The sequence below is a fragment of the Stenella coeruleoalba genome (assembly GCF_951394435.1).
Source record: "Stenella coeruleoalba genome assembly, chromosome: 9".
Taxonomy (NCBI): Eukaryota; Metazoa; Chordata; class Mammalia; order Artiodactyla; family Delphinidae; genus Stenella; species Stenella coeruleoalba.
Window position 1 is genome coordinate 30,298,550 of NC_137155.1, and position 15,229 is coordinate 30,313,778.

The following is a 15,229-nucleotide window of genomic DNA, read 5'->3' on the forward strand; positions in this document are numbered from 1 at the left end:
TGAGAAGGTGGGAGGGGCAGTATTTTCTCTCATGCAGTTTTACAATTCTTGCAGTCATGTCTTTTGGGGCTTACTCATCTTTCATCATGGCTAACCACCCACTTTTACATATTGCCAGCCTCCACAGTTGGGTTTTAATTGCCATCTGTGGCTGGACTATTACTGTCTTCCTCCTATAATTTCCAGTCTTTTTCTTTCCCCTCTGTTTCAATCTGCAGGTTGCAGGAACTGACGCTGTACAATCCAGAGCGCACCATTACGGTCAAAGGCAGTGTGGAAACATGTGCCAAAGCTGAGGAAGAGATCATGAAGAAAATCAGGGAGTCTTATGAAAATGATATTGCTTCCATGAATGTTAGTTTTAATATGAAGGAAATGTCTTTATTTTGATGAACAATCAAAAGATGTTTTCAATTGCATTAACATTGATTCCTTTAAGGGTGTCTTTGTTAGATGTGGTTTCTAATTGATTTTTAGCACCACGGTGAGTGCCCTGGGATAGTTGGCAAGATGCAGACTTTGACATCAGGCTTGGCTCTCTCTGTGATTTTAGCCAACTTTGAGCCTTAGCTTCCTTACCTGTGAGGTAAGGCTAATACCTCCCTTAAAAAGGTTAATCTCTCCCATACCATGTGAGTTGGAGGGAGATGATAGTATTATAGGAATGTGGGCTTTAGAGGTCTGTGAACTGGGTTTGAATCCCAGCTCAACCATTTATTAGCTGTACCTCTATTCTCTTGGACAACTTATTTGGTCTCTCTGAGCACCAGTTTCCTCATCAGTAAGATGGGGCTACTGCCTACATGGCATGCTTATTAGGATTATAATAGATACCGTGCATATAAAAGCTACCGTTATGAATACGAATTTAAAATTTGGTTGCTCATAAACCTTGGAGATAACAGAATTTCAAATGACAAAACAATCTGTGTAGTGCAAGTGCATTGCTGACATTCCTTAATGGATGGAATGGTGCAGAAAATGCAGCGTTTCCAAAGTCTATCTTGAATTTTCAAGTAAATGATTAAAAAACAGTTCCTCGGTTGGGCCTGTCATCTGAAACATTACACCTAAAAGAAGGGAAAATGTGAAAATGATATTACCTTTGTGAGAAGAGCCTGGAATGCTAATCATTTTACCCCCACATGACTGCTGCCTACCTACCTTCCTTCACATTATAACTGCTCATCCAAATGTTTCAGAGTCGCCTGGGGGTAAATTCAGCCCCATAGACCTTTAAAAAAGATTCTTGAGTGTGCTCAAGTCTGAACTCTGTAGTCCTCACCTTATTTCCTTAACCCTTATCAAATTAAGCCAAAACAAAATCCCATTTCTGGCTCCTGGATCCATTCCAAAGATAGGTTTAATTGTAGAAGACATGGGGATTGGACCTGATTTCCAAAGGGCTTGATTTTGTTTTGGGTCTTTAGACTCATGACTGCCAAATTTTTTCCATGGCGTAAAGATCTCTTAATATCTGCTATCTGGTTTGCTCTTCAATGAACAAATCTTGTTTGCTTGTTTCTTCAGTTAATGCAAGATTTTCAGTCTCTATTTACTGTGTGCCCAGAGTGTACAGATTACATATATGTCTGAGCGCTGTGAGCTGTTCGTAAAGGCAAGAAAGCTGTGTTCCCTGCTTTGAGGAACCTAGCATGGCTTCAGGTCAAAGAGGAGGCAGACGGCACATGGATTTTAAAATATCAAGAATTATAAACAGACATAACCTACATACTCAAGTATAATCACATGGAACATCTGCTTTGTTCTAAAATTTGAGTCATAAAACGAGGTCACAGTCTGGATATTATCACATATAAATGCTCACTTACACTTGATCTTGTAATTGTAAAATGAAGGGACCTTTTTACCATTGCAGCTTCAAGCACATTTAATTCCTGGATTAAATCTGAATGCCTTGGGTCTGTTCCCACCCACTTCAGGGATGCCACCTCCCACCTCAGGGCCCCCTTCAGCTATGACTCCTCCTTACCCACAATTTGAGGTAAGACAATGTGCCTTGGCTTTCTTTATGGTTGAGGGGGATGAAGTCAAAGGGACACAGTCAGACTCTGTTGCCCTCGAGTAGTGTGACATTAAATGCTAATTGGGAAAAATCTTAATGCGAAACCTGGTCCCCGTGTGATCTCTCGTAAGTTAGGAGCCAGCACAGGCTTTTCAATTCTTGTCACTAGAACCTTCTTATCTTTGCAGAGTAGACCTGTGAGTTATTTCTTTTGAAGTTCTTGAGTGGTAGGGTTGTTAATGTATGTTTTCAAATATCAAAGGAAAAGTTTGAGACTTTGAGGAGGGGGAAAGAGGTTAGTTATTTTTAAATGTTGAAGGAAGGGATTTTTAAAAGGCTTCCTTCATCTTGAACTTCACCTGAAAGTTTACTGCTTTGAAAGGTCAGTAGAGACTAGACACGCTTTCCACTTTGAACGTTTGTACTTATTACACAGCTCAGGTAGTCGTGCCCACAAATCTATTGTGCATGTGTGTGTTTGTGTGCAAACATTAAACAGCTTTTATTTGTTTTGTATACAGGTGGATTATTAAGAAATAATCCTTATTTTTATATTTGCTTTTTAAGAGTAGCATTTTTCCTGAGGTCAGAAATAGGAGACCAGTGATAGTATGAAAATAAAGGCAGCCTAGCAGACACCGTATACAATAATTTTTTTTGAAAGAAGTGCACAATTCAGGTGCATCAACAGTAATAACTGGAGGTAGACAATCATGTGAAATAAAATTAACATTCTAGGATCTTCCTTCTTGAATTTGTTTTTACGTCTCTCCCTTCCTGTTTGGCTCTCGTATCACATAAAGTTGTGAGCGGTACCTGCTACACCAAATTTAGGGAAATGTCCAGGGAGAAAAGGTGGGGGACTCTGTTCTCTCAGTGCCTAGAAGACATGTAGAGTAAAATGCAACTGGAGTTCTACAGAGAACACAGATCGCTGAGATGGTTCGTGTTTTACCCCCATGAGAATGAGAATTTCCTTTGCCTGTTCTTGAAGCCACCAGGCTGTCAGGTGTGCTTAGCTTTTGCCATGGTCTTGCAGTGTGTGTGTTTCTGCCTTTGCTGTGGGCGACGTTTGCATCTTCCCCTGCCCCTCATCTGCCACTTCAAACCTCTTTGGGTAAAAACCATGTAACAAAGCCCATTAATCTAAAGATAGACATCAGAATTTCATATCAAGTGTGAATAGATAGATGATGTGTTTTATAAAGCTTTGCACCGGCAGCTACAGGTGATGTGAAGTGGCTGAGGTGTTTGTACCTTGGTGCTAAAGGGGAGGGGTGTAAAGAGACAAGAGCCAGCTCTGTTTGTGTTAGTCTCCTCTTCTTTGCTCTGGGTTTCTTTTCTTATGCACGCAGTGAAGAAACCGAGATAAACAAATTATCTCTAAGGACTCTTCTTTCAGGTCAAACATTACTAGTTTTTACAGAGTTCGATTTTGTTTCTTACAAATTGAAGGTTTGCAGCAACCTGCATTGAGCAGATCTATTGGTGCCATTTCCCCAATAGCATTATTTTTAATTAGGTATGTACATTTTTTAGATGTAATGCTACTGCACACTTAATAGACGACAGTTATATACAGTATAAACATTATTTATGTGCACTGGGAAACAAAAAAATTTGTGCGACTCACTTTATTGTGATACTCGCTTTAATGCAGTGGTCTGGAACTGAACCTGCAATGTCTCTGAGGTATGCCTGTATTTAAAAACTGGGTTAGAGAATTAAAGGTTGGCAGGTGTTTGCTCTCAGCACTCTGATACTCCTCCATTGCATTTACAGCTGCTGATGAGAAGCTTACTGTTCTGCAGAAGCTCTCACAGAGAAGTCAGGTTACTCACTAAGATAGTCTCTTCATCCTTGATTCCTGTAGGTTAGCAGCAAATCTCTGCTTTTACTTTAAATATATATTGCCTGGCAAGGAGTCATGTATTGCTTCCTCTTTTAGAGTTTCATTTTTTTCTCTACACGTGTTTTCTCACCTCTGCTTTGTAACATGAAAGTAGAATTGATGCATCCTGTCTTTGGATAAATCCCTTGTCGCTGTTCTAGTCCAGAATTTTGCCCATGCCTCCTCCTAAAACATACTCTTCTTCCCGGAACCTGCCAGGTTGATTTTTCCCATAGAGCCAAAGAGTTGGTTCTTCCAACAGACAAAAGTCTCTACTTCCTGCCTGGCAGCTGGCTTACGCAGTACTTCATTGGCCAACTTCAAGTTTATAAATGACAGGAAATGCTCCTTTCAGAAATGCTCAAACAGTAGGGAAGAGGCGTTTGGCAGCTAGCGAGCAGAGTAAGAGCTGGAATTGGCATCGCACACAACAACATCCATAGCTGGATGGTCTTGGCGGCTTGCGTCGGGGTTGGGAGACGTTAGTTCAGGCGCCGTCGTCTCCATAATTCTGATAGCGTCTTCGGAGTCTCCCCAAGTCTCTAGAACAATAGTGTAATCTGAAAATTGCTAACGTGGCTGCTTATGGAAGAGGCAAGAAAGGTGAACACTTCTTCTTAGGTCTTACCTAGTTTGAAGCGCTCTTTAAGAAACAAAATATAATTTGAAAGGGATTTTTAGATCAAGTGACTCTCATGGACTCTTGTAGTCCTACTGTTTAGGATTTCTTACTGTGGGTGCAGCTCTTTTGTTAGTAAACAACTTCAAAGTAAATAACTCGTTGCATATATTTATTATCTCTGAGAGGTCTTGGTTACTTAGTTATAGGGAGAAACTTCCTTTGCTTTTTTATTTATTTATTTTTTTTAACTTAAATATTCTGTTCAGGTCATGAAGTTGAGTAAACCCAACTTCAGTTCCAGACCAAAATCCATTAAAACAAAACAAAAAAAACCCCAGGAGTATGTATTTTACAAGCCAGAGGGAGACACTGGCATTCTTCCAGATTCCTGGAGGCTGGTCTTGTTGGCTGGCATGCATGTCGCCATGCCTTTGTGATGTCTTAGGTTCTGTTCCCCACAATGTAAATACACTTAACCTTACTGTTTGCTCATTCTTGTATTTCCTCATGATAGATGATTAGGAATTACTCATTGGCAGACTTCACCAGTTATGCAAACTTTCAGTTGAGCAGCTTTGTTCTTCTGTTATTTCAAGCTATAGTGTAGGGTCTGCCAAGAAGTCCAAAGGAAGTTTTGCCAATAGGCATCTGGCAGAAATCCACTGGGAAACAGCTTGTGACCTGAATGTCTTTCACCTCTGAAAGTTTAGGAAGACGCGTTCAGGATAATGCAGCTGAACATTAACTTACATGCAAAGAATGTGTAACGCTATAGGGTAATGCTGATGCGTTTTTTTTTAAGCTCATCTCAGAGTCTTAGATTCACAGGTGAAAGAGACTTATCATAACCCATTGTTCTGGCTTCTTAGTTTTACATGTAAAAATTATGTTTATCTGGGTGTTCTAATCCTGAAAACATGGCTTACTACACAGAATCCCATATAAGAATGGGCCAGTTTAATGACTGTCCAGTAGACAGGATGTTTATGCGAGGTGCCTTATATTCCCAGAGGAAAGTTTCCTTGATGACAAGAAATTTATGGTCAGGGATGTGCTTGGTGGATATGGAACTGGAACAAAGGGATTTGGGTGGCGTTCAGAAACGTCTTCATCAGGCTTCAGACACCTGATGAGTCACCTTTTCATTAAGGTGCTATTACCAACAGTACACACCGCGCTGTCAGTCCAGGACACGGCCTCCTGGCAGGCTTCATTTACTTCCCTCTAACCTCTCAGTGTGGAACTTCTTTCTGTCTGCATACTGATGCTTTCTTTATGTCTTTGCCCCTTCTTTCTATTATAGTTTGGTCCTTTTAGCCCTTCTCTACTGTCTACCATTCCTTTTCCAAATCTTCACTCAACTTTTAAATTCACTCTTAATCTCCGTAATGGATTTGTTACCTCCTACCCCACCTCCCCAAAATCAGTAAAACAAAAACATCTATAGCCTCTCATCCATGACTGTATCAGAAAGATGATTTTGCTTTTGTTCAACTTTTGAGACTACAACACACTTTCTGCCCGTGACCTTTTCTCGTAGCCATGGTCCTCGGTATCTTCTAGGCGGAGACATGCTCAGGCTACATTTGTGAGGCTCTGGGACTTTTGCTCTGGGGATGATGCCTGTTACATTCGGCGTCTGAGGACATTCAGAAGTTGCTGTCTGGGGTCAGTCCCAGGAAAAGTAGTTTTTACTAAACGAATAGTTTTTCTCAAGATGTGGTAAATCATGTAACTAATTTTTTAAATTAGCTGCTAGGAAGCTTAGAGCCAAATTTGTATGATAATAGCATTTCTGGTTTTATCTTTTCTGTTGAGGTCCCTATGCTCTTATTTCTTCACCTCCTTTGTCTTATCTTTCTATTGTGTATTTTGTAAGCAGCATAAAGTATTTCTGGAACATGGCCCAGAAAGCAAATAATTATATAGTCATGGCAAAATACACTGGGGCAGACCTGGGTGAGTTACACATTAGATTTAGTCTGATCCTTAGGTCTTTATTACTGCCAGCCCCCGACTCCTCCCACCCCCCTAAAAAAAAAGTTTATTATTCAGAAGAACATTACATGGATGTTCTCAGTGAGATAAAAGTTAGATCCTATCTTTACTTTAAAAAATTGGTTCAGATTAACATACCAGTTTTAATATAAGGACCAGAATGACAAAATAAATTGATACTAACATTGAGCACAGTTTATGGGCAATGTCAGCATTAATTCATTCCTGTCCAGTTATTAAAATAAGAGAGGCCTTAAAGTGTCCCTCTGGAATAAATGGTATGTGGTAATTGCCTAACACCCTAGCAGGCTGTGAGGTACAGTGCTTTCAAAAGAGAGGCATTGGGCTTCCCTGGTGGCGCAGTGGTTGAGAGTCTGCCTGCCAATGCAGGGGATGCGGGTTCGTACCCCGGTCCGGGAAGATCCCACATGCCGTGGAGCTGCTGGGCCCGTGAGCCATGGCCGCTGAGCCTGCGCATCCGGAGCCTTGCTCCGCAACGGGAGAGGCCACAACAGTGAGAGGCCCGCGTACTGTAAAAAAAAAAAAGAGAGAGAGGCATTGTTCTTATGACTAAAAATTATTTCATTCTTCAGTATTTCCATTTGGTTCTTCGCTGATGAATAGCAGTAGAAGTTGACTTGGCCAAGCTGTGCCGGATAGGCCTCTTTCACAAATATCCACAGTCAAGAGTTCAGTGGGAAGGCAAAACCTCTTCTGCTATGTGTGTTCCAGGAATGGTTATAGAGCCCCAAGGGAATCTTCATTAGACTGACAGCTGTATTAAGGCCTGCAGTGTGTTACAACATCCTAGGAAACATACCAAAGATATACCAAGTTGTAAAGAGTATAGTATGCACATCTATTTATACAGATGCTGAAGAAACAAAATGTACAATGGTTTTTGTCAAGAATATTTTCTGGAGTTGAATTTTAGATTAACTTGTATAGGAAATGAGGTACATGGTGGGGTGTGGTTACAGATAAAGGAAGAGACTTAGAAGAGCAGAGTTCAGATGATTTTTATGTGTGGGAAATGAGACATGGGGTCTAGAATCACACACTGCTTAATATTTGTAAGTGTGAAAGGCATGTTTCGAACCAAAATGACTTCCCCCTTTCTTTTACACATTTATTCACCCTAAGATAAATTAATTAGCATGAGAATTTGGAAATATCAATTTTAAATGTTCATGCTCTGATCTAGCATTTTTATTACCTAAAACCTTAGAATTATTTGTACAAGGGCACACGATTTACATTTAAAGATTTGATTGCAGCGTTAGACAAATTGGTGAAAAATTGGAAACCAAACTTTCTAAAGGTCTTTAAAACAGCATCCTCAGATATAGCAAAATAACTGTCAGGGAAAGATGAAGGAATTGGAGATTTTTTTTGGACTTTTCTGTGATGTGGTTATTTTATTCTTGTAGTGGAAACAAACATTGAAACCCTTAAGTTTCAGTTAAAAGTGTCTTACACATGCTTAAGATGGATGTATTGCAGGTGAGACAACAAACTTGTTGATTTCTTTTCCTTGTTCTAGTAGAGCATCTTGTCCTTCTCTTTTTTGGTGATTCAATTTTTTTTTTTTTTTTTTTTTGCGGTATGCGGGCCTCTCACTGTTGTGGCCTCTCCCGTTGCGGAGCGCAGGCTCAGCGGCCATGGCTCACGGGCCCAGCCGCTCCGCGGCATGTGGGATCTTCCCAGACTGGGGCACGAACCCGTGTCCCCTGCATCGGCAGGCGGACTCTCAGCCACTGCGCCACCAGGGAAGCCCCTTGGTGATTCAATTAAACGCATCTTTTTTGGTAAATTTTTAAATTGAGGTATAATTGATGTACAACGTTTTCAGGTGATCCAATATTTGTATAGACTGCAAAATGATCACCACAGTAAGTATAGTTAGTTAACATCCATCACTGCACAGTTACAAAAATTTTCTTAAGTGTGATAAGAACTTTTAAGATCTACTCTTAGCAACTTTAAAATGTGCGATACAGTATTAACTGTAGTCACCATGCTGTACATTACATCCCCAGGGCTTATTTTATAACTGGAAGTTCGTACCTTTTGCCCTTCTTTACGTCATTTTTTTTTAACATCTTTATTGGAGTATAATTGCTTTACAATGGTGTATTAGTTTCTGCTGTATAACAAAGTGAATCAGCTATAATTATACATATGTCCCCATATCTCCTCCCTCTTGCGTCTCCCTCCCACCCTCCCTATCCCACCCCTCTAGGTGGTCACAAAGCACCGAGCTGATCTCCCTCTGCTATGCGGCCGCTTCGCACCAGCTGTCTATATTTTACATTTAGTACTTTACATCATTCTTAATCTTTAGTTTTCCTTATTCAAAATAAAGAAAAATGTTCATGGACTGTCTCTCATGCCCCTTTCAGCATGTTGATGATCAAAGGCTTAAGCTTTTACCACCTACACATTACTAATTTTTTTGACTCATGGAAGTCAAACCAACACAGATGGAGAAGAGTGATACAACCAGGGAAGGGAGCACTTCCCTGAGAGCTCTACTGGACATTTTTCTTAACAGTCATTCCTGCAGGTCTATGTATATTGCAAAGTACACCCATACCTGTTGGAATTGGGGTATATACTCACTTTTTGTGAACACGGCTTAGGAGATAGAGAAGCCCAGGTTTGAATCTTGGCTCCAACACCAGTCATTATATGACCTTGTGCAAGTAATCTCTCTGGCTCGGTTTTCTCATCTTTAAAATGGGAATGCTCTTAGTTTCTATCAGTTGGATCAGTTGTGAGGTGTAAATGCACAGAAGCTCACACAGGGGAGACTCACAAACTCTCACCACAAAGGATTGCTGTGTGCACCTGCCCCCGATCATAGTTATCTTCCTCTTAAGCCTGAGTTTTTACCTCAGCATGCTTTTTACCCATCTTCCACTAATAAAAAACACAAATGTTCCATGAATGTCTTAACTGGAATTCCATCGTTCTGTGTGGACTGAGTGGGAACCTTTCTGTATGATAATTCGATAATATTTATTAATTTTAAATGTTCAGGCCCTTTGACTCAGTAGTGCTAAGAATTTATGCAGTAGAGGTACTTGTACAAGGGCACACAATTTTTTTGTACAAAGATTTGATTGCAGCATTACAAATGCGTTAGTTGACAACTGAAAACTATACACATACATAACAGGGATGAGATCGATCCGCTGTTGTGTCTCCCTCTGAAGGAATACAGTTCATAGAATGAGGTAGGGATGTAGGAATGACACAGGAAGATATCCAACGTGTATTAAAGTAAAACAAATGAGAACATGTTATTTGCAGTAGGCTCCCATTTATTAATGTTTTATTTCATAGACTTTCCTCCATGAAACATGTCTGCCTATCCTTTTCTAGTTTCCTGTTTTCCTTTTCACTGGGTTTTTGTCATTCTTCCTGTTTGGCTTGAAAACAAAAAATCAAATCTATTAGGGCTTGGCACTTTATTTAAGTAACTAGTTGATTGCAGGGTTAACAGTTATTTGGTCAATGTAAGTTTTTCTGATTGATTTTGGTAATTCTAGACAAGTCGTGGACATGTTCAGATTTATTGACATTGTTCTATCTTAGTTTTGTCTTGTGTGATATCCTTTCCTTTTTCTCATTCCATGTTTATAATTGGTAAATTGGCAAAAGGTTTTCCTTTTATTTAAAGAACCAGACCAGCCTTGTTATTACTAGTATTTTTATTTATTTAAAAAAAAAAACAAACAACTTTGCTTCAGAGGAAGGAAACTAAAGACAGAAAAAATTCCTACCAAATAGTGTGAGTAAATGACGTCATGTGGAACAGCCTTCTGTTGAGGGTGTGTGGAGGGACAAAGAAGTGGAACGGCTGCCGCTGAGCATCAGGGCCCCTCTGGAGGTCTGTAGTGCTCAGGGCTCCGTGCTCTCTGCCTCCACGCTGAGCTTACAGGGAGAAGAGGGAGCTGTTACTGCCACTAGGAATTTGTGTGGTAAGAGAGGTGGTGTCATTTGGTGGACCAATATTAAGTGGCACAAAATCTGTTTTAAATCTGTAAATTTGAGGAAAAACTGTACAGAGAAAACTGATGTTTTAAATGCTAACACTTTCAGGATGAATGTGAGATCTTCTCAACCTGTTAGGTAAACTCATATCAACTTACTGTGGTGGTTTTTCCTAAAACTATCCTAATATTTCTAACAGTATGAGAATGCCCCTCTCCCTATGCCAGCGATACAGCCTGATTTGTATCCAGTAAGCACGTATGTCCTGTCTTTCTTTTCCAACAGCAGTCAGAAACAGAGACTGTCCATCTGTTCATCCCAGCCCTGTCTGTCGGCGCCATCATCGGCAAGCAGGGGCAACACATCAAACAGCTTTCTCGCTTTGCAGGAGCTTCTATTAAGGTACTGTTCTGCCAGCTGTGGCTCTCCTGATGCTTTAAGGACAGCGAGTTACAGAAATGTGAGTCTTCCTGCCACTCTGTAATTTGAATTGAATGTGGCAGTCTATATTGGGGTTACATAAGTGTGTGACAGAGAACTCCAAACAACACTAGCTTAAACAAGGTAAGTTAAATTCTCTCTCCAGAAAAAGTAGTCTGCAGGTACGCAATTTGGCGTTAGAATGGTGGTTCTGCCCCACCGCATTCCTGGATATATATTCCTTCTAGCTCATCTTCCCTGGGCGTGGCTTTGGTCCCTCACACTCCGAAATGACACTATTTAGTGCCCGAACAATCAAGGCTGTGGTCCTTTTAAGGAATATACAAATTGACAAAGGCTTGATAAAAGTCATAGCTTTCTTCAGGAAAACATCAGTCTATTGGGGGGTTTATTTTGGTTACATTTTATAAATATATATATATAAATAATTTTATTTTTGGCTGCATTGGGTATTCGTTGCTGCGCACAGGCTTTCTCTAGTTGCAGCAAGCGGGGGCTATTCTTCGTTGCGGTACGCGGGCTTCTCATTGCAGTGGCTTCTTTTGTTGCGGAGCACAGGCTCCAGGCGCGCGGGCTTCAGTAGTTGCGGCACACAGGCTCAGTAGCGCAGGCTCAGTAGTTGTGGTGTACGTGCTTAGTTGCTCTGCGGCATGTGGGAATCTTCCCAGAACAGGGCTTGAACCTGTGTCCCCTGCATTGGCAGGCGGATTCTTAACCACTGTGCCATCAGGGAAGTCCAATTTTATAAATATTTAATGAAATTTTTAATTTGAATATAGTACCAAAAAAACCACACTGCACTCAAATGTTTATAGTATCTTTATTTATAACTGGGAAATGGGGAAGCAGCAAATGTTCATCAGTGGCAAATGCATAAACTGTGGCCCGTCTATATAATAATTACTTAGCAGTAAAAAGGAGGGAACTATTGATACATAAAACAACTTGAGTGAATCACATGTATTATGCTAAGGGAAAGAAGACTCAAAAGGCCACATACTGTATGATTCCACTTATATGAAAATTCTGGAAAAGAGAACTATGGAAATTGAGAAAAAAAAATCAGTGGTTGCTAGGAGTTGGAGGTGAAGGGGTTGAAAACAAAGGCAGCATGAGGAAATTTTGAGTGACAGAAGCTGTTTTTATGTTGATTGTGGTGGTATTTACAACTATGTATTTGGTACCAAAGGAGTGAGCGTTACTGTATGTAAACTACACAGTTAATAAAAAAGCAAAACACACAGGAAAGCCCTCATATTCTCTCTTGTAGCAAAAGATAACAAAATAACGTGAGCAGAAAATGCAGCCAAAATAAATAAATGGGTAAAGGAAAAGACATGATAAAAGACCAAGGGGTGAACTAACTTTACTATCCTGTTAGTTTCCTGATTACTGAGTTAATCTGTAAAACATGCTCACACATGCAGAAAGAGCCTAGCAGCTTTGTTTTGGAAAAACTGCGACGAACATTTCATGAACAAGAAGAACTGGGTATTTAGACGTTTGGCTCTTTTTCTTTCTGGCTTTAATGGAGGTTTTATGATGAGGTTAAAATATTTTTGTTTCCAAAAAGTCTGAAACATGCATAATCTGAAAGATTCATCAGCACTCCTAACACTTCGCTACATTTCCATAATGTACATTTCCATATATGTACTTACTTTAATAGGCATATATTTGGTATTACCAAACCATAATCATTTGTGTTAACTTACTGGACATTAAGATTGTTCCTAATTTAACCTGCACAGGGATAGACAAAGTTCTTTTGGTCAAATTGTCATATATAACCTTATCCTTTAACGTAAGTCTACAGAAGTGGGTTTGGTGAGTCACAGGGCATGTGCTTTTTTCAGGCTTTTGAGAGATTGTAGCAATTTGTACTCCTAACCTCAGTGTACAAGTGTCCTCAGCCCCAGCCTTCTATCACCAGTGTTGACAAAGATCCTTTTTAAAAAAAGGAAACCTTAGTCAGAAAGATGAAGAATGATACCTTCTTTTTGGGGTTTCCTGTGAATAATCCTAAGAGTGTGGTCTAAAAGGAAGTCATTATTGGCTTGTTTTACAGACTCACAATTAGTGCCCAGCAATAAAGTAGCAATAGTATTAATTTGGGTCTAAGTAACAGAAATGTTAGCTTTATTTTGAGGGAGGAAGCATGAGTCTATTAAAAGTAAAAAACATTGTTTTGATTATGAAGGTGTGGAGAAGGGCCTACTAGACTATAAGTAATTGACAGTGATCATACTGAGTGGTAGTTGGGATGGCTTTTATTGTATTTTTTGCTTCCTGTTCTCATTATTTACTATAGGGAATTGCTTCTTGCACAGCAAATACCTAGCAAATTTTTTTCTTTTAAAACACTTCCTACCAGCCAACTCCCCAAATCCTTTCTTACTAAGGGAATGCTGGTTTCCTCCCCCTTCAACAGTCTCTGCAACAATTCCCTAGCCTAGGCTTTTTGTGTCATTTCACACGCTCTGCCAAAATAGAAGAGTCTGAGTTTACTTTTCTTCTGCCAAATTAATGTTAGTTTATTCCATATGTTAGTCCAGCGAGTGTACTTTGGGGGAATGTACTGATAGGCTTAGACTGGGAACCTAGCAGTTTCTTGCACATACAGGAGGCCCAGGGTGTTGTGATGCGCGTGGGCCAAGAACCACCCTTTGAGCACCCACTGGTGTAGTGACAAGGAATGTGATGGTGGAGCCAGACCCAGCTCTCCCTCCAGCTTCACTGGACTGTGTGATCATGGGCCAGGTGACTCACCTTCTCCAGCCTTTGGCCTCTCCATGAGGCAGTACCTCGTCAGGAAATAGTGAGGGTTAGGTAGAGGCTGCATCTGGACTTTTACATTAGGGCCAGGCACAGTGTAAGTACACAGTATACGGCAGGAGCCATAACTAATGAATCCACATTAATCACTGCTTCATGTAACTACCTTCCAGAAGGCTTTCATTCTGCATTTCAGTAAGTCATGTGCAAATGACAGGCTGGTTGGTGTACCATTTCTATTGGTGGCACCTGAAAGTGTCATAACCCGTTACTGGGTCTGTTACAGATCGCTCCAGCTGAAGCACCAGATGCTAAAGTGAGGATGGTGATTATCACTGGGCCACCGGAGGCTCAGTTCAAGGTATGTGCTCTGGAGTGTGTGCACAGGTAACAAATGAATGGATGTCTTCTTTTCGGGAAATCCATAACCTGGCTTCTCCTGTAAAAAAAAATCTAATACTCAGTATAAAGAATCTCTCAATGGAAATTTCTAAGACTAAGAACAGAGTAGAAACATACTGCAAATTACACTTTAAAAATAAACCAAAGCCTTTGGTTAATTTTGAGAGTTCTGTAATGGTTGTTGGTTTTGACTATCTCCCAAAGGAGAATTTGCTGAATGCCCTGTTAGCATGTGTGAAGGTGAGACCTTAAGACTGAAATTTACAAGTCTGATTCATATGCCTTGCTGTTCTCAAGTTTTTCCTCTTGTCCCAGAGAGGCCTCAACCTTGAATTAAAATGTCCCCGTTTGCTCTTACCCTTGGGTTAACCGTTAGCCCTTGTCCACAGTCGGTCAACAAGCCACTCTAATCTTTTGAATTTTAGAGGTAGAAATGGCAGGAACTCTTACAGCATTTGTCCTGGTGTGAACCATTGGTCATACTGGGGTTTGGGGCCTTTGGGGCTGGAATGCCTCCCACCATGTCCTGAGAGGTGGTGTAGCAGGGTGATGAAGAGCAGAGACCTGGTAGCCAGGTTGCTGGTTCAAAGCCCAGCTTTACCATTTACCAGTGGTGTGACCTTGGGCAAGTTACTTAGCCTTTCTCTGCCTAGTTCCTCATCTATAAAATCGGGGTTAAAAACACCCACAAAGTTTAAATAAGGTTTAAACAATATATGAATTGCTTAGAATAGTGCCTGACACAGGAAGTACAACATAAATGTGCTGGTGGTGGTGCTGAGCAGACTTGGGATGATTCAGACTAAGACCTTGCCAGATCCTCAAATTCACAAACGTATACCTTTGAGTATGATTTCTCTCATAAACTCAGTAGGGTGTCTTGTTTGTCATAGGTAAAAGCAGCTACTCAATTCAGTGCAATTTATCCAAAACTCCTGTCTTGTTTCTACCACTTAGCAGCTGTGTTAACAGGATAACTCTTTAACCTTACTTCTTTTAGCTCTAAAATGTGGCTAAGTTAACAAGTGCCCACTTCTTCCCTCCTTTTAAACCATCACTTTCTTTGACCTCTACT

General features: G+C 40.4%; 2 protein-coding genes across 3 annotated transcripts in view; one reads left to right on the top strand and one right to left on the bottom strand.

Moving 5' to 3' along the window:
* Window positions 1–15,229, top strand: part of IGF2BP3 (insulin like growth factor 2 mRNA binding protein 3) — a 137,063-nt gene that overhangs the window by 119,046 nt on the left and 2,788 nt on the right. Inside the window, exons 9-12 of one of the 2 annotated variants that reach the window (XM_079931035.1) lie at window positions 219–354; window positions 1,880–2,005; window positions 10,822–10,938; window positions 14,039–14,113. In XM_079931035.1, the coding sequence (XP_079787161.1) occupies window positions 219–354; window positions 1,880–2,005; window positions 10,822–10,938; window positions 14,039–14,113 (454 nt within the window). The remainder of the gene's footprint in view (window positions 1–218; window positions 355–1,879; window positions 2,006–10,821; window positions 10,939–14,038; window positions 14,114–15,229) is intronic. The other variant, XM_079931036.1, reaches the window with a different exon arrangement.
* The window catches only part of MALSU1 (mitochondrial assembly of ribosomal large subunit 1), a 29,341-nt gene continuing 25,694 nt past the window's right edge, over window positions 11,583–15,229 (bottom strand). Inside the window, exon 7 of the mRNA XM_079931041.1 lies at window positions 11,583–14,191. The gene's annotated coding sequence lies outside the window, so the exon portion shown is untranslated. The remainder of the gene's footprint in view (window positions 14,192–15,229) is intronic.